Genomic DNA, 21868 nt, shown 5'->3' with positions numbered 1-21868 from the left:
CAACAATTTCGGCCATGACTGGTTAGAGCGAACCTGTCACCAGGTTTGGCCGATATAAGTTACAGCCACCACCTTTCAGGGCTCATACACAGCATTCTAGAATGCTGTATATCAGCCCCCAACCGGACCAGGAAGTGATGAAAAATAACTGTAATTATACTCACCTGCGGGGCGGTCCAGTCCGATGGGTGTCGCAGGTCTTGGTCCGGCGCCTCCCATCTACATGCAATACTGCCCTCCTGATTGCTTCGTGTGGACTCGACATCACGCTCCTGCGCAGGCGTACTTATCTGTACTTTTGAGGGCAGAGCAAAGTACTGCTGTACACAGGCGCCGAAAAAGGTCAGAGAGCCCCGGCACTTGCGCACTGCAGTACTTTGCTCTGCCCTCAACGGGGTAGAGAAGTATGCATCCGCAGGAGCGTGGTGCCGGGAGACTTGTGTGGATGATGCAGGGACACGACATCCACATGAACCAAGAAGGAGGACGGCATCATAAGATGGGAGGCGCCGGACCAAGAAGAGTGACATCCCTTGGACCGGACCGCCCCGCATTATAGAATGCTGTAGATAAGCCCTGAAAGGTGGTGGCCGTAACTTATAGCAGCCAAACCTGGTGATAGGTTCGCTTTAATACACTCACACTACATTACTCACAAATATTCACATATTGGGGGGGGGGGGGGAGTTAAAGAGAGGGATTCTTTAACAGAATTTAAAATGTGCAAAGGATTTTATTCATGACTCATTTGCTGCCCAAATATTATATTTACTAAGTCTTTTAATGTTTTAGGAAACAAGATACAACAAAGTCTATATTTGCTTTGACAGCTGAATCAGTGATGTATCTTTACATACATTATTATTGTCAATATAGCATAAATTACAATATAGTACAATTCAGTAACTTAAAAAAAATGATATACAAGTTATAAAGCTGAGCAGTAACAGACTATAATAAGAGAATCGTTCTGGCTTAAACAAGCATCTGAGTCTCTGACATTTTTATATGACTTCTTCATTTAAACTTTTAACCTCTTGACTTCTTTAAAACAACCTGTAAAATAAGTAAAGATATACATTACTGTTATAGTAGATTATAAATACACATACACATTTTAAACAATGTAACAAAGACCTATCAGAGCATATCACGGATTAAAAAATATGCAACAAATGGGTCACCCAAGTTTAACCCTGAATCAACATAGATAATACAAGTGAAACACGTTAAACATTGAGTTTTACATTTAAAAACCAAGCAACCAATTTCCATATTGGTTGTGCCACTCGATAAATTGACTGTGCAGCAAAGAGTATCATTAAGAACAAGACAAAGTATCCATGGATGTGTTCACACTAATTTTTTTGCTCAGTTTTCAGAGGAGAAACTCTTTACAACCCACAAGAGTTGCAGTTACTGACAGGTCAGTCATCCAGGCTGGTGCAGGAGCATGTTGACCTGTTGGTGTTTTGATTGACAGCTCGGCCATCCAATCTGAGACTGGAGGTGCTCGGCTGTCTTCAGGTGTTCTCTGTCCTAGGTGATTGCCCGGCTAATTAGCAGGGCTGTCAGTCCCAGACCTATGTCCGACGTAGCTTCAGCTAAGTGTGGTTGGTTTTCTGTGCCTAGTGTTTTGCTTGATGATATTTCGCTGCCTGACCTTGGACCTCATTGTGACCATCTGTTTAACCCCTTTGCTCCGATTCGCTATCCTCCTGGTATTCTACCTCAGACTGTTACTTGACTACGCCTTGGTCTCTTCCCTCTGTTTATGTTGTACCCTCCTGGCTTTTGACCTCTGACTCCTTGACGATCCAGACTCACGGCTTGTCCGAGAGAAGTGATTCAGCGTTAAACCTAAGGCTATGTGCCCACGTTAGCGTTTTTAAACGCTCAGGAAACTGATCCCCTTCCCAGAAAAGAGCGTCTTTTTTTCCCGCGCATTTCTTGCACAAAAGACGTGCGCTTGACGCGATTTTTGACGCGCGTTTTCTGGGAACATTGGGGAAGGCTAAAAACGCTCAGCAATGCGGAAATTAATGAGCATGCTGCGTTTTTAGCCGCTAAGCGATTCCTGAGCGTTTAAAAATGCGTGCATTGGCACAAAAAGCCAAAAACGCATGCAAATTGATGTGAAGCTTCTTTTAAGCGTTTCTGCAGCGTCTGAGCCGGCACAAACGTTGCGGAAACGCTTAAAAAAACGCAACCTGGGCACACAGCCTAAAAGAACATCATAGTATATCTATGCACTATGATGTGCATTTGCATAGATGAACTCAGCACTTAAATAGAGGAGCAGAAAATGTCGATTTGTACAATCCCGCAAAAAAAAACAAAAAAAAACCTGACGTTTCAGTCCTAATCTGGACCTTCAAAGGTAGATTGCAGAGAGAAATGTGTTGGTACCATACTCACAGAGATAGATGTCTCTCTTACCATTGCGCAATCTATAATCTTCTATTTCAGCAATTTTCTCTCCTTTGCAATCCGCCTATTTCTGATAAAGGTAAATTTTCTTTTGGATTGTACAAATAAGCCAGCCTTTTTGCGCATCTATTTTTAAGTGCTCAGTTCTTAATCTAAGCTACCACACTTATTGAAACAATACTCGGGCACCAAGGAGTATACTCCATGTGCCGTTCATCACTGATGACATTAGCCGTGCATATGTTCCGTCTATTATATATTCTTTTAACCTCATCAGGCTTCAAAAGCCGAGATACGGCTAAAATAAGTGACCTGACCACTGTGTTGATTATTTCTGCTTGCACAGGGCTGCCACTAGGAATTTCTGGGCCCCATACTGGCAAAATTTTCGGGGCCCCCTTGAACCTCCACCCAGGCTCCACCCCAGCCCCGCCTCCACCTCTCGAACCTTCCAAAGTCCAAGACCCTCTCGTGGAAAAAATCCACTTCTATACCATGTCCTCACCAAGCACACATTAACAGTTCCCATCACCAGATCACATACATAGCCAGCAGCTCTACTATGTAACTTATGAAACATTTGTTAAAATATCCAATATAATTTTAGGTATGTTATTTATTTTTTAATTTTTAAAATTACCTATAATAGCACACACGGGACAAAACCACCACACCATGACCAGACTACAAATTACCACCACAGTGACCGAATAATAGCACATACAAGGAACGAATACTGCCACACCATGACCAGATCTCATATTACCACCACATAGTGACCGAATACTACAATACTGATCATTAATAAAAAAAAAACCACAATACTAATGCCATTATACACAGGAGATATGTACTTAGTATACAGTGTCAGTGTGCAAGTAATACAGTGATCACCGGTGACACCATTAGCCAAAGTTAACAGACAGTTCTCCATCCTCCTCCTTCTTGACCTGTCCTCTGCCTTTGACACATTTGACCACTGCCTACTGCTACAGATTCTTTCTTCCCTTGGCATCAAAGACCTTGCCCTGTCCTGGATTTCCTCATACCTTTCTGACTGCACATTCAGCGTTTCCCACTCCCACACTACTTCCTCATCCCGCCCCCTCTCTGTTGGAGTCCCCCAAGGCTCTGTCCTGGGGCCCCTACTTTTTTCCATCTATACTCTTGGCCTAGGACAACTCAAAGTCCCATGGCTTCCAGTGCCACCTGTATGCAGATGACACTCAGATCTACCTCTCTGGCCCAGATGTCACCTCTCTGCTGTCCAGAATCCCAGAGTGTCCATCAGCCATATCTTTCTTTTTCACCTCTCGCTTCCTAAAACTCAACGTAGACAAAACTGAACTCATTATCTTTCCTCCATCTCACGTATCTTCCCTACCCGATCTATTATGGTAAACGGCATCACGTTCTCTCCAGCACGTGAAATCCCCTGCCTTGGAGTAACTCTCGACTCTGCCCTGTCCATCAAACCACACGTCCAATCTCTTGCCACCTCCTGTCGCCTCCAACTCAAAAATATTTCCAGAATCCATCCCTTCCTCAGTCCTCAATCTACTAAAACTCTTGTACATGCCCTCATCATCTCCCGCCTTGACTATTCCAACACTCTCCTCTGTGGCCTCCCTGCTAACTCTCTTGCACCACTCCAGTCTGTCCTTAATTCTGCTGCCCGACTAGTCCACCTCTCTCCTTGCTACTCCCGTCTCCCCCCTCTGCAAATCCTTCTATTGGCTCCCAATTCCCCAACGAATCCAGTTCAAACTACTAACACTGACCTACAAAGTCATCCACAACCTTTCCTGTCATGAACTCATTTTCTGCTCCACCAGTTGAGAATTCCCCTTCCGTTCTCCCTCTGGTGGTGACAGGAGGTAGTGCGGTTGGTTTAAGTGGTAGTGATCTGCCACCTGATGAGGAAGAAAACGATTGGATCTCTGGAGTATCAGACTGGATATAAGACAGCCGACGTCCTATCCGGGTGCTGGTGATTCAGTCTGTTTCTCAGGTCCTGGACTTCAGCTCTCTTCCAGTCTTCTCAAGTTAAGTGTGTTTTTTGCTAATGTTCACACTTGCGCTTGTTGGTCAATTCAGTTTTTTGTGTAATCAGCCAGCCCCTGCTGGGGCTATGCTGAAATTCCACTCCTATTAATCAGTATTTGCCATTCTGCTTTTTGTCCCTTATTAGATTGGCCTCTTTTTTGCTCTGTCTCAGAATATTTCAGAATGCTGATATAGGTTTAGAAGTCTAGTGACTTCAGGGTTAATTTTGCTATCAGAAGTGTTGGACAATATTTTTGTAGGTTGTTTTTGGCAGATTGCAGACAGTGTCTTTCCTTTTCTGTCCTTTTTAGTTAGCCGGGCCCCATCGTTTGCTCAGCCTATTTTCCTGCCTTTGTTTGTATTTTCATCTTGCTTCACCGTCAATACATGTGGGGGGCTGTCTTTCCTTTGGGGTCTGCTCTGGGGCAGTTAGTTTTCCTCTTTTCCTGCTTTAGGCTTATGTAGTTCTCCGGTTGTGACGAGGCGTCTAGGACCAATGTAGGAGCGCTCCACGACTGCTTCTAGTTGTGCGGTTATGGTCAGGGATCTGCAATCTGCATAGTTACCAACTTCTCTGGTTTCTGAGACTTAGCTTGTTGTCTTGTTTTTCCTCCTCGGTTTCCCATTCATAACACTTTCCCCTCCCTATATCTCTGAACTAATGTCCCAATATCTTCCCTCACGTAATGTCATGATCCAGTGTTGGATCTGGCGGTATTAAAATCACTGGGTGAACTTTTTTTACTTTGGAAAGTTCCAAGGTGTCTTGACTGTCCCCGGTGGTGGTTTTGATATTGCACTTTAGGTTTTTGTGCACTTAATCATGTATCTGGTGTGACACCCTATAAAGGTGTGCTAGGGGGGTGCAATCACTGTTGGTGATAGTTGTTCATTTGCAACCAACCTTGGTGGTGGAAGGAGCTGGAGAGATTGCTCAGCTCAGTCTGAGTCCTGGTGTGGAAGGAGTCACAGAAGGGAGTTCTTTGCAGCGCTGACTGAACTTGGTGGCAGCTATTCAGGAGGAAGGCTGCAGTCGGTTGCTGGACTCTGTGCTGGAGCATTTGCACAGAGAGAGCTAAGTTCTCTATTTCCCCTGTTTGTGACTTTCCTTATGTGCGATCTAGTGCAGTGGTGGGATTAGTTTCCGCACCGGCCAATGCCCTAGCGAGGGACTAGGTTCAGGGCGAGTCAGGGCATAAGGTTCGCGTGCGGCGACAGGTGAGGAGCCTGTATAGGGAACGTAAGGAGTGTAGGGACGCTGCCTCAGGGGAGCTCAGGAGGTCTCCACGTCCCTATTTCCTATTACAGGGCCCACCACTGTAATTGTTCCTGTGTTTCCCCTTATTATTTAAATTCGCCAGCTGGAGGCGGGGTATCCAGTTTTACGTGTACCTTTTAAATTCGCCAGCTGGAGGCGGTGTGTCCGGCTGCACGTCCCGGTATTATTTAAATTCGCCCCGCTGGAGGCGCTGTATCCAGGGTCACGTGTGTCATAAATTCGCCCTGCTGGAGGCGCTGTGTCCAGTCACACGTTGACCATTACATTATCACCAACCAATAAAGCTTTTTTTTTTTTTTTTCTTCTGCTGAGCCATGGACCTAATGCAAACCTTTACCCAGGTACTGCAGACCTTTACTGAAGAGATTAGGGGGCTGCGCAGTGAGATGGTGCAGCAACTGCAGCTGTTGGTGGGTGTTGGAGGTTTGATTCAGGCACAGGCTCAGCCAGAACCCAAGATATCTCTCCCAGACCGGTTTTCTGGAGGGAGAGATCAATTCTTGGTATTTCAGCAAGCCTGTAAATTATATTTCAGGCTGCGCCCTCGTTCTTCAGGGAGCGAAGAGCAACGGGTGGGAATCATTACGTCCCTTTTGAAGGGGGATCCCCAATCCTGGGCCTTCTCCCTGCCGGACGATTCACCATCTTTAGAGTCCGTGGACGAGTTTTTTGCGGTTTTGGCGCTTGTGTATGGGGATCCTGATGGCGTCTCTCTGGCGGAATCCCGACTCCGTAGGTGTAAACAGGGAGCCCGGGTTGCTGAGGAGTACTGCTCTGAGTTTAGGAGATGGGCCACTAACACTCAGTGGAATGACCCTGCACTTAGGAGTCAATTTGTGCAGGGTCTGTCTCCAAAGTTGCAGGACACTCTGGTGCAGTACGCCGCCCCCAGGTCGCTGGAGGCCGCCATGTCCCTCGCCATCCGGGTGGATAGACGCCTTAGGGAAAGACATACACAAAATGTGCCCCCTGTAGTCCCCTCTGGGGGGGGGGGGGGGAGGACCCCCTGGTACGGTTGGTGGAACCCAGGCAGCCCGGGGTTGTTGGTACAAATAGGGGGTTGCATGGGGTTCGCCGTGGTGGGGGGGTATGCTTTTCCTGTGGGAAGCCGGGCCATTTCATGGGAGCCTGCCCAGGGCGTGCCAAGTCTCCGGACGAACCTATGCAAGTAGGAGGTGTTGGGTTGTGTTCAGGCCTGCCTACGGTTCAGGGAGTGGGGTTGGCATGTTTTTCCTGTGGGCAGATTGGCCATTTCCTTAAGGCGTGCCCATTACGTGCCAAAATATCTGTGTCATCTCGGAAGCCGCAGACCCCTGGTCGTTTGGAGGAAGACAACCAGGGAATGTACATTTCCTCCATTTTGCCCTCCCAAGGTATTATGTCAGCAGAAGTGTTGGCTGGCGGGGTACCGGAGGTAGTACCGGTGCTTGTGGACAGCGGAGCAGGAGTCAGTCTGGTGGATGCTCGTTTTGTCCAGACTCATGGCCTGAAGTGTAGGACGCTGACCCAACCTATAAGCGTCCAGGCCATTAACTCTGTTCCACTGAGCCAGGGGAGCCTTACCCAAGTCGTAGAAAACATTCATCTGCGTATAGGACATCATGAGGAGTCCTTGTCATGCTACGTCTTGGAGGGAATGCCAGTACCTATCGTTTTAGGCTTCCCTTGGCTAAAAAAACACAACCCGGGGATAGATTGGCGAGCAAGGGAAGTAGTTAGCTGGGGGCAGTCGTGTGAGGGCTGCTGCCTTGGGACTACTGTCTCTGCCGTCTCTCTTCAGGGGACCCCTTCCTCTCCTGTGAGAGCAGCGATTGTGCGGCGGGAGAGTAGGGGCAAGTTTCAGCCCTCGCCGCTACCAAACCCTGTGAGAGGCAGACCTCGTGGTGGAAAGGGTTGGAGGGTGGTGTACCCTATGGTGTAGTGCGGGGGTGTGGGTGTGGTGACACAGGGGGACGCCTCTGTTATCAGGTCCAGAATTAGTTCACCTATTTTATGACAAACGAATGTGTGCAATAAACGTTCAGGTCCGGACCTGTGTGTGAACGAGCGTGTATGTGTGCCACCAAAAAACATCTTGTGGAAGTGTGTTGTGGAGCCTGATCAGCTCATAACAAACAAACATACACATACATAAACTCGTTCCCCAGGTCGGCGCTGTGGAGATGAGTGGTGCCTCCAAAATGAACTTTATTGCCAATACCAGCGGTGCGTTTGTCATAAACCTGAAGTGTCAGGTAGTGGTGGGGTGAACTCAGGGTCTGGGCGTCCCCGCTGTAGGTGTTTCCCTAATGAGGGTTGGTCTTGAGGGTCCAGAGGCCCCTCATTAAGGAGGGGATACTGTCATGATCCAGTGTTGGATCTGGCGGTATTAAAATCACTGGGTGAACTTTTTTTACTTTGGAAAGTTCCAAGGTGTCTTGACTGTCCCCGGTGGTGGTTTTGATATTGCACTTTAGGTTTTTGTGCACTTAATCATGTATCTGGTGTGACACCCTATAAAGGTGTGCTAGGGGGGTGCAATCACTGTTGGTGATAGTTGTTCATTTGCAACCAACCTTGGTGGTGGAAGGAGCTGGAGAGATTGCTCAGCTCAGTCTGAGTCCTGGTGTGGAAGGAGTCACAGAAGGGAGTTCTTTGCAGCGCTGACTGAACTTGGTGGCAGCTATTCAGGAGGAAGGCTGCAGTCGGTTGCTGGACTCTGTGCTGGAGCATTTGCACAGAGAGAGCTAAGTTCTCTATTTCCCCTGTTTGTGACTTTCCTTATGTGTGATCTAGTGCAGTGGTGGGATTAGTTTCTGCACCGGCCAATGCCCTAGCGAGGGACTAGGTTCAGGGCGAGTCAGGGCATAAGGTTCGCGTGCGGCGACAGGTGAGGAGCCTGTATAGGGAACGTAAGGAGTATAGGGACGCTGCCTCAGGGGAGCTCAGGAGGTCTCCACGTCCCTATTTCCTATTACAGGGCCCACCACTGTAATTGTTCCTGTGTTTCCCCTTATTATTTAAATTCGCCAGCTGGAGGCGGGGTATCCAGTTTTACGTGTACCTTTTAAATTCGCCAGCTGGAGGCGGTGTGTCCGGCTGCACGTTCCGGTATTATTTAAATTCGCCCCGCTGGAGGCGCTGTATCCAGGGTCACGTGTGTCATAAATTCGCCCTGCTGGAGGCGCTGTGTCCAGTCACACGTTGACCATTACACGTAATCTTCGATCCTCCCAAGACCTCCTACTCTCCTCCCTCCACACTTATTCATTCCTCACACAACCGCCTCCAAGATTTCTCCCGAATATGCCCTATCCTCTGGAATGCCATGCCTCAACACGTCCGATTATCCACCACCCTCGGATCCTTCAAACAGAACCTGAAAACTCATCTTTTCAGGAAAGCTTACAGCCTGCAATGACCATTCTGCCGCCTCACCACCAGAGCTGCTGCACCCCCGACCTTCTGTTTCTTCCCCACTATCCCGTAAAATGTAAGTCCGCAAGGACAGGGTCCACTGCCCTCTGTACCAGTCTGTCATTGTAAATTTGTTTACTGTTAACGATATCTATAACTTTGTATGTAATCCCCCTTCTCATGTACAGCACCATGGAATTAATGGTGCTATAAAAATAAATAATTATGCACAGGAGCTCTGCATATATTGTAAGTGTACAGGTAATACAGGGATCACTAGTGACATTATACACAGGAGCTCTTCATATAGTGTATAGTGTACGGGTAATAGAGTGATCAATAGTGACATTATACACAGGAGCTCTGTAGATAATATACAGTGTAAGTGTACAGGTGACAGCTCTAGTTGAAGTCCTTAATCTTTACTTTTCTCCTTCATCCAGTTAGACCGCCATCTCTTCTTGCCAGGACTCATCTCTGCAGAAAATAACAGTTATCTAGAGCTCATTCCCCAGTTTTTCCCCAACCACTATACTACGCCAGATGAAGAAAAAAGCGACCGCGTCGCCCTGCACAGTAATAGGACCTCTCCTCCCCCACATTGAAAACAGTATCCTCAAAAATAATATCCTTTAATTAGCCAGTACAGTACTAATATCCCACATTCTGGACCCCACCTCTCCACCCATTCTGCCTCATGTCTCTCCATATTGCCCCAATAGTAATCCAGAATAGTGTAATGCATCCCATAGTCATATATAGTGAAATAATGGAGCCCCATAGTGGTACAATGCACCCCATAATATAACGCAGCCCCACGGCAGAATAACGCAGCCCCATAACGCGGCTTTACAAAAAACAAAAGCATCTCCCACCCTTACTTGGCCGAGATGCAGAGATGTCCTCCCCTACGATTCAGCTGAGGAGCAGACCGTCGCTCCGGAATATGACAGTGATGTCATACACCGGCGACGTGCCCGCTGACGTCAGCTGCCAGCCTGTGATTGACTGGCAGCTGTTAACTGTTGCCGTGCGGAAGGAATCTCCCGCACGGCAACAAATTTTAACTGCCTATGCATCTGAGGATGCACGGTCAGTTACTGAAGCGGCAGAATCGTGCCGCTGGGGCCCCCTCTGCTCATCGTGACCCATATGCCTTACCCCATACGCCGATGGCGGTCCTGCGTTTGCAAGCCACCATGTTATGTATGGGATTAAAAAAAAAAAGCCAATGCAAAAGACATCTTAGGCTATGTCCCCACGACTAGTAATAGTGTTTTGGACACAGCGTATTTTCGCTGAGTCCAAAATGCTGCACTTGTTTGTCAGTACATTGGTCTCTGCTACAGAAATTGACATGCTGCGGCTCATAAGCCCACATCGCGGGTGAGCTTACGCAGTGGAACATAGAAGCACAGTGGGCATGGGATTTCAATAAACTCCATCCACTGTGCTTCCAATGTAGAATGCAGCGTTTTGGACACAGTGCAAATACACTGCCTCCAAAATGCTGCTATTCCTGATGTTTGGTACGCAGCCTTAGGCCGGATGCACACGATCCGGAAGTGGCAGCCCTTTGGACGCAGCACGTTCGCTGGAGTCTTTCTTGAAATCCCATCCACCATGCTGTAACATCTGGCTGCTGCGGATTGGGCATTGCATAAGTACGCAACATCCAACCCGCAACAACTCCGGATCGTATGCACATACACTTAAAGGCTTAAGAAAAGACTGAGGAAAAACACAGCCAGCATTTTCCTGAAACATCTCCTGCTTGAAGAACAATGCAGGCACACCAGCGTGTAAGGGTATGTGCACACGTTGCGGATTTTGATGCGCTTCCACAGCGTTTTTGGAAGCGCTTTGCTTCAAATCTGCAGTGCAGAGTGCACACAATGTTAATGAATGGGAATTGCAAACCGCTGTGCACATGCTGCGCAAAATTCCGTGCGGAATCGCAGCGTTTTATTTTCCACAGGATGTCAATAGTTTTTGTGGATCCGCAGCTGCGGTTTCTCATTCTGGCACATAAAAATTCTCTGTTTCGAAGCACAAGGGAGGAAGTTCACAACTAATCCACACAGCAATAACGCACTAGAATCCGCATCAATTCCGCAGGAAAATCACAAGGAATCCGCATCAATTCCGCTGACAAACCGCAAGCGTTTTTCCCTGCGTTTTCTGCCAAGAAATGCAGATTCTCTGCAGAAAAATCTGCAGGCTAAATCGCAATGTGTGCACATACCCTAAGAGGCGGCATGTGAAAACACTTTAAATGGAGTCTGTCACCCCATGGACGAAATTAAGCTATTACTATGGGCATATGATTAAACCAGTCTTACCCGCATGCCTCATAGCTGTCTAGATGTTGAGAAATGCACTCCATTGCAACACCACTGCTCTCCCTTGCATGTCAGACTGACCTGCAGATGTGCAGTTGTGGCGCTGTAATCCCGCACATGCGCCATGCACTCGCCTTATCTACCCTTCTAATTGGCAGTGTCTTCATCCTGCTTTTGCCATTTTTAATCTATATATTCCCCTACAACCAGCAGACAAGACAGACCACGAGGAAGACATTGTTGAAACTAGTAGGTCCTGGAAGGCTTCTTTTACAATTCATGTGTTTTTTGCGGCCCGTTTTTGTGGGCCATATTGCCGAGATATTTGTGGTCTCCAGCAAAAACCATTCTCGGATCGCCGTTTTTCCCTGTTTTAACAAATTGGTGGGAAAAAATATGGCGTTCCACAAATACGGTGTACTGCAAAAAACAAGCTACCGTTGTTTTTGCGGCAACATTGAAATTTATGGCGGCCGTGTCCGTAAGTTTGCTCGATATTTTTCATGGCCGTATATACGGCCCTCACGGCCATACAGCGCTCCGATGAATTTTTGTGGGCCGTTTTTGCGACCCCATGGAAATCTATTGGGGCCGCAAAAACGGCCTGCAAAAAACGGCAAGTGTAAAAGAACCCTTAACAATAATTAATACCATGCTGCCTGTATTTTTGGAGTTTTATGTACTTGAATAAATGCTAAGTTTTACTTTTAAAAGAAAGTCTCTATTCCCACTGGATTGTTTCTCCCTTCATTTTCAGACATGTGCAGCTGCTCTTACTGGATCCGTACGTGGCTTCTGACAACTCCACTTCTACTACACCCAACTATTTGGTGAGCTGATCTATCACTTTTTTTCTTCTGCAGATTAACTAGGAGGTTCAAGAGACCACTATACATTTGTGTGCCATAAGAGCCTGGGGGTGATAAACAGTTGCACACACCAGGGGTTTAAGTTCGGCACACGTTGGACTATTATAACAGCATATGCATCAGTCATACAGTGGCTATTAAAATCATAGAATGTTAGAGTTGCAAAGGACCGCTAAGGTCATAATGTCCAACACCCTGCTCAATGCAGGATTCACTAAACCATCTCATACAGATGTCTGCCCAGCCTCTGAAGACTTCCATTGAAGGAGAACTCACCACCTACACACGTGGTCAAAATTGTTGGTACCCCTCATGTAATGAAAAATCTATGATAATGAACAAATGAAAGTCAGACATTGCTTTTCAACCATGCTTCCACAGAATTTAAAATAAATAAAACTCATGAAATAGGCCTGGACAGAAATGATGTTACCCCTGAAAATAATGTGACAAAAGGGACATGTTAAATCAAGGTGTGTCCACTAATTAGGATCACAGGTGTCTACAATCTTGGAATCAGTGAGTGGGCCGGTATAGAGGGCTACAGATACTCACTGTACTGTTTGGTGACATGGTGTGTATCACACTCAACATGGACCAGAGGAAGCGAAGCAAAGAGTTGTCTCAGGAGATTAGAAAGAAAATCATAGACAAACATGTTAAAGTTATTAGACCATATCCAAGCAGCTTGATGTTCCTGTGACTACAGTTGCACATATTACTCAGAAATTTAAGCTTCATGGGACTATAGCCAACCTCCCTGGACAAGGCCGGAGGAAAATTGATGACAAATCAAAGAGACGGATAATACGAATGGTAACAAAAGAGCCCAGAAAAACTTCTAAACAGATTAAAGGTGAACTTCAAGCCAAAGTGGACTTCATGGGAGAAGACCAAGGAGGACACCATTGTTGAAAAAAATCATAAAAAAGCCAGTCTGGAATTTGCCAAACTACATGTTGACAAGCCACAAAGCTTCTGAGAGAATGCCCTATAGACAGATGAGACAAAAATTGAACTTTTTGGCAAGGCACATCAGCTCTATATTCACAGATGGAAAAATGAAGCATATCAAGAAAATAACACTGTCCCTACTGTGAAATATGGAGGAAGCTCTGTTATGTTCTGGGGCTGCTTTGCTGCATCTGGCACAGGGTGTCTAGAATCAGTTCAGGGTACAATGAAATCTCAAGACTATCAAGGGATTCTAGAGAGAAATGTGCTGCCCGGTGTCAGAAAGCTTGGTCTCAGTCACAGGTCATGGGTCTTGCAACAGGATAATGACCCAAAACACCCAGCTAAAAACACCCAAGAATGGCTAAGAGGAAAACATTCATTGGACTATTCTGAAGTGGCCTTCTATGATCCCTGACCTAAATCCTATTAAGCATCTTTGGATAGAGCTGAAACAGTAGGCTGCACAATAATGGGGAAGACTGCTGATGTGACAGATGTCCAGAAGGCAGTCATTGACACACTCCACAAGGAGGGTAAGCCACAAAAGGTCATTACTAAAGAAGCTGGCTGTTCACAGAGTGCTGTATCCAAGCATATTAATGGAAGGTTGAGCGGAAGGAAAAAGTTTGGTAGAAAAAGGTGCCCAAGCAACCGGGATAACCACAGCCTTGAAAGGATTGTTAAGAAAAGGCCATTCAAAAATTTGGCTGAGTGGACTGCTGCTGGAGTAATTGCTTCAAGAGCCAACACACACAGACATATCTAGGACATGGGCTACAAGTGTCACATTCCTTGTGTCAAGCCACTCATGGTCAATGGACAACGCCAGAAGTGTCTTACCTGGGCCAAGGAGAAAAAGATCTGGACTGATGCACAGTGGTTCAAAGTGGTGTTTTCGGATAAAAGTAAATTTTGCATTTTATTTGGAAATCAAGGTCCCAGAATCTGGAGGAAGAGTGAAGAGGCCACAATCCAGGCTGCTTGAGGTCTAGTGTGAAGTTTCCACAATCAGTGATGGTTTGGGAGTCCACTGTGTTTTATCTAGACCCAAGTCAGCACAGCCGTCTACCAGGGAATTTTAGAGCACTTCAAGCTTCCCTGTGCCGACAAGCTTTTGCCGAGATTTGAATCTCGTCTCCCGAGATCTCGGAACGAGATCTGAACCAGCGCATGCGCCGTCCCCGGACCGGCGGCCATCTTCCTGGCGTCCATGTTCCCGGAGGCCACCGCAACATGGCAGCAGCCAGCAACGGATGTGCGGGGGCCTCCGGGCTTCGAGGAAATGCCGGCGGAGCCGCCGCCCCTGCACCGGAGCACAGCCTGCCACCACCCTCACCCCACAGAGCCCACCTGCCCCAGCCCAGCCGCCCCAGCCCAGCCCAGCTGCCCCAGCCCAGTCCATCTGCCCCAGCACAACCAACCTGCACCAGCAGAGCTGCCGCACCAGCCTGGAGCACTGAATGACCCCTGTGACCACTCCTCCACCTGTGCCGGATCCCTTCCCAGGTAAGCTGAATTCGGACTGAAAGACGGACCCCCATTTGACACATTTTTTTTCTCCCTATTTTCCTTCTGAAAATTGGGGTGCGTCTTGTGGTCCGGTGCGTCTTATAGTCTGAAAAATACGGTAACATTTTGATGATACTCTATTTTTGTGAGAAGCACGTGTATGTTACTTAGTAATATTGTTAGTGGTTTCCCCATACATTTTTACCTGAAAAGAGAATGTAGCTCATATCTATTGATCTTGTATTTGTAATTTCATACATTTTTGGTCCGTTCTTTCCACCCTGTTGCCTCATCTGTAGAGTTTCCTCGATTTTAACAAACTTTATTATGTCATGCATTGTTTGTATGATTTGTTCAATAAAATGTGATTTTATTTTTTACCTTGGCCCATGTTTAGAGTAATACTTTTTGGTGTACATATTAATTATAATTTTAAGGCCTCCAATTTAAAGGTTTGTCATTATAGGTGTTCATTCTGCAATAATACTGTCACCTTTGCCTAAAGTGTATGGGCATCTTTAAGGAATTACCTCATCAGACAGAAAACCCCATTCAAAATGTGGAGGGCCCCCCCCCACCAAGGGCGATCAGCTGGTTACCCGGGTTCTGCTTGTTACATGCAGTACCCCCTAGAACGATCAGCTAATTACACAGGGTCCTACTTCTAGCAAGCTGTGGCCCCCAGAGTGATTAACTGGGTCCTGCTTCAAGCAACATGTGGCCCCCCCAGTGATCAGCTCATTACCCCAGGTTGTGCTTCTAACAAGGTGTGGCCCCTTGCATAATTATCTGGTTCTTGCTTATAACTGTGGCCCCCAGGTGAATCTGCAGATTCCCCCTTGTACCACAGGCATAGCGCAGCTCCATTGTCCATTATGATGCCACGTGTAATATTAGGGCATATGCAGAGGGGTAGTTTTAATGAAGAAAAAAAAACCCTTAAAGGGATTACCCAGCAGCAGTCATACTAGAAGTGGTGCAATCCCACCTGGAAGGACGGTGCACTATACCTGCCAATCACATCTCGACAGGAGTGTGGGGTCCTACTGTCAGTGATACCACTGTCTCCTGATGTGGAGGCAGTGTGGGGCCCTACTGTCACTGCTACCACTGTCTCCTGACAGGGAGGCAGTGCAGGACAACCCCTTTAAGACAGATTGTAGATAAAATAGCCTTACAATGTGTTAGCTCATAAGAGTACATCATTAACTCTGTACTCCCCGGGGAGGTGCCAGGCTGGTCATGTACCTTGGCTACAGCTCTGATGTGGGCAGCCTTTATCACGGAGCACCGGTCCTCTATGGCTTTTATGCGGGCTTCAGTGGCCAGCCTCTGCAGGAACAGCAGGCAGCTCAGAAACACCTACGGAGGGAGAGATCCGACATTACTGTGTGACCTGGACGCACCCGGCCACCTACAGCGGCGTCCGGTCCTCACCAGCAGGTCCACATTGGCGTCCATCCGCAGATCAGGAAGGAGCTTCTTGATGGCGGACTTGATCATGCCCCGGGGCACGGAGCGCACCATGGCGGCGGCCAGAGATCTCTACAGCGCTCCTCAATTCCTGGCTATTTGTTTTCGAACGACCCGGGCCTGACGTCTGACGATTACTGAGCGGCGCAGGAAAATGACGTCACAGGACAAGTGTGGGTAAGGGCGGAAGTGTCGAGCGCTTGTTTTCCTGCAGCATGAAGACTGTGACTAAAGCCGGCAGTGGGTCTGTCACAGCCTGGAAGAGGAAGCATAATGTCTGCGGCTCAGACAATAGGGAGGATTGTACATTGCCTCACAGGAGACCAGCAGTTGTTGGGGTGGAAAATGGAAGTAATTGTCCTAAGTCTGCAGAACAAATGGAGCATGTGACTTACGACTGTTCACACTGGTGTCATGTTCACCTAGGCTTCCATCGTGCCTCACTGGTAGACAACTCCATCAGTAGGGTTCACCATAATTCCGAAACCTTGGAGCCTGTGACACCATTGTAACCAGCTGCAGAGTTATGCGGGGTCCGGACCCCCATAGATATTAATAGCAATAATGGAAACCGTATAGCACAGAGTGATCTTTCTGTATCTGAAGAGCTTTTTACATTAAATTATCAAAATTGATCCAAAAAGGGTATCCAACCGTTAAATCATATATAGTCCTACAAATTATCTTTATTGATTAAAAACCATATTCAATGGTTCACATAAAAAAAAAAAACGTGCGCAAACACAAACAAAACCGTGTTCCAAAAATACCAATTAAAAATGGGTAAACTAGAAGTCCCTCTTACGTCAACTAGGCTGTCGCCTTCCTGGTTCGGAGGTTGGCACCCTAGGGGGGAACGTTGTGGCGCCCCCACTCCATGATGGCTGACCCTGGGAGCCCTATATTCCCTACAGCCACTTGGGGAATCCTCCTGTCCGATGTCCTAAAGGAACCCCTACCACGATCCTATATCTAAGAGGACCCTAGACCCCAATTTAAAAAAAAGAACACAATAGGCAATTGGTGATGATTGACATAATTTCATAACGTTGTCAAAGGATAACAATACTCCAGGGATTTGGACCCTTTGTATGCCAAAATTGACTGTAGTCTCTTAACATGCAGACTAAATTTCAAAAGTTGCTACAAAAATTAGATACTGCTTGAGTACCTTGAACCCCCAGGTGTTTCACAGAAGTTTATAACTTAAAGCCATGAAAATAAAAATCTAATTTTTCCCACAAAAAATATACTTTAAGCCCCAAATTTTTTATTTTCGCAAGGGAACAGTAGAAAATAGACCAAAAATTTGTTGTGCAATTTCTCCTTAGTACGCTGATACGCTGTGGGTAAAATCTACTATTTGAGCACATGGCAGGGCTCGGAAAGGAAGGAGTGACGTTTTGGATCGCAGCCTTTGGTGGAATGGTCTGCGGGCATCATGTCGCGTTTAGAGAGCCCTTGATGTGCTTAAACAGTGTAAATGCCCCACAAGTGACCCAATTTTGGAAACTACATCCCTCAAAGATATGAAAATGTGATAATATTAGGTCGTTGTATGGAAAATTTACATTTTTTTTCACATAAAAATTTTTTTTAGCTCAAAATGTGTTATTTTCACAATGAATGATAGGGGAAAACGGACCCCGTAATTTGTTACACAATTTCTCCCAAATGCGATGATATCCCGTATGTGGTCAAAAATGTCTGTTTGTGCACAAGGCAGGGCTAGGTAAGGAAAAAAGCACTATTAGTGTGGAACAAATTGTGATGTGACTGCCATGTCACATTTGGAGAACCCCTGACATGCAAAAACAGCAGAAATCCCCCATAAGGGTCCCCATTTTGGAAACTAGACCCCTCAAGGAATTCACCTAGAGGTCACCATAATTTATTGCACAATTTCTCCTGAACACTGTGATGCCTTATATGTCGTCAGAAATTACCGACTGGCCACACTTCAGGGCTGAGAAGGAATGGCTTTTGATGCACAGATTTTGCTAAAATAGTTTGCAGGTGACATTTGCAAAGCCCCAAAGATGCCGGAACAGCAGAAAAGCCCCAAAAGTGACCCCATTGTAGAAATTGCTCATCCCAATGATTTAATCTATGGCTGCAGTGACTATTTTGTAACATTGTTTCTATGCTTTTTTCTGGAGAATTGCAAATATGCAAGTTTAGTGCCCATATTATGTCCCTCCATAAAGTGTAGAGCGCCATACAGTGCTGCTCACCATTATTGGCACCCCTTCATTTTTTTCTTAGACTGTACAATATCTTCAGAAATAAATGGAAATGTACCAAAGTTTCATCCTCAGGATTTTTTAATTAGTAGTCCAAATTAATACAACAATAAAACATTGTTTTTCAACTTACATGTTGCAGTTTCAAGGAAGAAACAGAATAAACAGCATGTGCAGCAATAAAGGCACCCCTAATTAATACTTGGTTGCACACCCTTTGGCATTGATGACAGCCTCCAAACTTTTCTTGTAGCCAGCTATAAGCGTCTTACACTTCTTTTTTGTTTCAAAATATTGTTTATCATTTGCTCTTTTGTATTTAATGTGAGTGCTCTATACGAAAAAACTGTTTCACTTGATTAATTTTTTTCAGGAGATATTCCATATTATATACTTACATTTCATGGGTGCCATTAATTATCAGTAGGACTGTATTGTAGCATCCCTATACATTGTGCCCAGCTTGTGTTTCTGGCATCTTCCCCTTACTGTTGGGGTTTCTCAAAGATCAGTCCTAGGCCCCCTCCTCTTCTCTTTGTATACTGCCCCATTGGTCAAACAATCAGTAGATTTGGTTTCCAGTACCATCTCTATGCTGACAACACCCAATTATACAATTATACGCTTCTCCTGATATCACGCCAGCCTTTCTAGAAAACATCGGCGATTGTCTAAATGCTGTGTCTAACATCATGTCCTCACTATATCTGAAACTGAACCTGTCAAAGACTGAACTCCTTGTGTTTCCTCCCGCTACTAATGTACCTATGCCCGACATTGCCATTTCCGTGTGTGGTTCCACTATTACTCCCCAGCAACATGCTCGCTGTCTTGGGGTCATACTTGACTCCGAGCTTTCCTTTGTCCCCCACATACGATCACTGGCTCGCTCGCTATCTGCACCTCAAAGACATTTCTAGAATTCGACCTTTTCTTACTTTTGACTTCGCAAAAACTCTGACTGTTTCTCTTATTCATTCTCGTCTCGACTATTGTAACTCCCTTCTAATCGGTCTCCCTCTTACCAAACTCTCCCCCCTTCAATCTGTCTTGAATGCTGCTGCCAGGATCATATTCCTCGCCAATCGTTACACAGATGCCTCTACCTTGTGGCAGTCATTACACTGGCTACCCATCCACTCCAGAATCCAGTACAAACTTATTACCCTCACCCACAAAGCTCTTCATGGCTCAGCACCACCCTACATCTCCTCCCTTGTTTCAGTATACCATCCTACCCACGCTCTCCGTTCTGCTGATGACCTGAGGTTAGCATCCTCAATAATCAGAACCTCCCACTCCCGTCTCCAAGACTATACACGTGCTGCGCCAATTCTTTGGAATGCACTTCCCAGGTCAATACGAGTAGTCCCCAATCCCCACAATTTTAAGCATGCCCTGAAAACTCATTTATTCAGACTGGCCTATCACCTCAACACATTAACCTAATCTATCCCTGTGTGGCACAGCCAAAAGTTTTACCATAACTAGGTTCCCCGCATCATGTTCCCACATGCTTTATGCATCCATTAGCCCTCTGTGTCTGTACTGTTACACACTTATCATTATGGCTGGTCCATACAATCAGGGCAACTGTTACCACCCACCTTTCTTGTCTCCCCCTTTTTCCTCTTAGATTGTAAGCTTGCGAGCAGGGTCCTCATTCCTATTGGTATTTGTTATAATCTATGTGATTATTGTTATGTTGTAATGTCTATTGTCTGTACAAGTCCCCTCTGAAATGTAAAGTGCTGAGGAATATGTCGGCGCTATAGAAATAAAATTTATTATTATTATTATTATTATTATTATTAATACGCACCTCATAAATTGTTAAGTGTTCTTTCCCCGCTATAATAATGACAAATATGTCGCCGCTTACAGTGATTTAGGCACAGTGGGGCTCAGAAGGAGGGGGTCATTTGGATTTGGGAGTGCAGAATTCACTTTATTTTATTTGAGGAGGAGAGCCATGTCGCTTTTCCAGAGTCTTTGTTGTACCAGTAACCTTGGAGCCTCCTATAGTTCCAATGATGGATGACGGACTTGAGTGGGGGCTGGTTTTGAGCTGGATAAATTAGGGTTTTGATCAGTAACATTTTGGAGTACTTAATATTCTATTGCTTTCAGTGTAAGGCTGGGATTATCTTTTGTTCTACACTGAGCATTTATGCCGAAATTTCTGTGTAAATCCCACAAAAATGCTATTCAGGCAAAACCCCAGATGAAACCACACCCCATAATGATGCAGATGGAGACACTTTGGAGTCCGTTAGGTATATGGTGGTATCCATTTTTTTGGGTGTGCACAGATCTGTAGTCATCCACACTTGTGAACTAAAAGATGCCTAAAATGATAGGACACCGCCAGAACAGAGACTAGTCCAAAGTGACTCCATCTTCCTCATCAGTGAGTTTATCCATCCGGGGTTTTGTCTGAATTGTGGTTTTGGGGAATTGACATGGAAACTCCTGCGTAAGTGCTCAGTGGAAAGCACAAGATAAATGTGACCACAGCCTTATTACAATTTTTGGTAGGTAGACTGAACAAATGGACAGCAGTAGCAAAATAGTTCTTATTTTTATTTTTGCGCAGTTCACTATGCAGTATAAGTAATAAGGTGGATTTATTCTTCGGGCCAGTACGATTACAGCGATACTAGATTTATATTGTGTTTTTTATGTTTTGCTGCTATCACACAATAAATATGCTTAATAAAAAGTAGTTTTTTGGTTGCCGTATTCTGAGAGCTGTAACTTTTTGTTTTTTGATGAACAGAGCTGTATGAGGGCTTATTTTTTACAGGACGGGTTGCAGGTAACAATTAGGGGCAAATAATATTTTTTTATATATTTTTATTCCGATTTTTCAAACACAGAATAAACGAAAAATAACACTTCATTTAGATTTATTTTTTGCACCATTCACCATGCGGTAAAAGTGATTAGACCCATTTGTTTGTCAGTTCAGTACGGTCACAGGATTACGGTATGTTTGCCATACTGAATAAATAAGAACCAGTTTTGTAGAGCGAGTCGTACCGGACGTGGTGATACCAATTATGTGTATGTTTTTGTTTATTTTTGTTTATCACAAATGCTGCGTTTTGAGTGACAAAACGGCTTTTTGTGATTTTTGTGCACTCTTCTATGTTTTTTAAATTTTTTTTTTACTTTTTCATGAAAGGGCCCATTACACGTAGCAATATCGCTAGCAATATCGCTGTAACGTCATTGATTTTGTGACGTAGCAGCGATATTGCTAGCGATATCGCTACATGTGACACTTACCTCCGACCGGCTCCCCCACGATGATCGCTGATC

The 21868-nt window shown here is 45.6% G+C and overlaps 1 protein-coding gene across 1 annotated transcript; it reads right to left on the bottom strand.

Annotated features, from left to right (window-relative positions):
- Positions 1-762: 762 nt before the first annotated feature.
- On the bottom strand, positions 763-16512 carry CENPW (centromere protein W). The gene is made up of 3 exons (XM_073575767.1): positions 16266-16512; positions 16077-16190; positions 763-1056 (listed from the first exon to the last, which is right to left on the bottom strand). The coding sequence occupies exons 1-3, from the start codon at positions 16353-16355 to the stop codon at positions 1030-1032; spliced, it is 231 nt and encodes a 76-aa protein (XP_073431868.1). The 5' UTR covers positions 16356-16512; the 3' UTR covers positions 763-1029.
- Positions 16513-21868: the final 5356 nt, after the last annotated feature.

This window comes from Dendrobates tinctorius, unplaced genomic scaffold (assembly GCF_039654945.1).
Source record: "Dendrobates tinctorius isolate UK_male_01 unplaced genomic scaffold, ASM3965494v1 ptg000046l, whole genome shotgun sequence".
Taxonomy (NCBI): domain Eukaryota; kingdom Metazoa; phylum Chordata; class Amphibia; order Anura; family Dendrobatidae; genus Dendrobates; species Dendrobates tinctorius.
Note: the sequence above shows the minus strand (reverse complement) of the source record. Positions and strands in the feature narration are given on the sequence as shown.

Coding starts and splice junctions, on each gene's coding strand:
- CENPW (XM_073575767.1), bottom strand. CDS start 16,355: ATGGTGCGCTCCGTGCCCCGGGGCATGATCAAGTCCGCCATCAAGAAG. Junction 16,191..16,265: donor ACGCCAATGTGGACCTGCTG/GTGAGGACCGGA, acceptor CTCCCTCCGTAG/GTGTTTCTGAGCTGCCTGCT. Junction 1,057..16,076: donor ACATCAGAGCTGTAGCCAAG/GTACATGACCAG, acceptor CTTATTTTACAG/GTTGTTTTAAAGAAGTCAAG.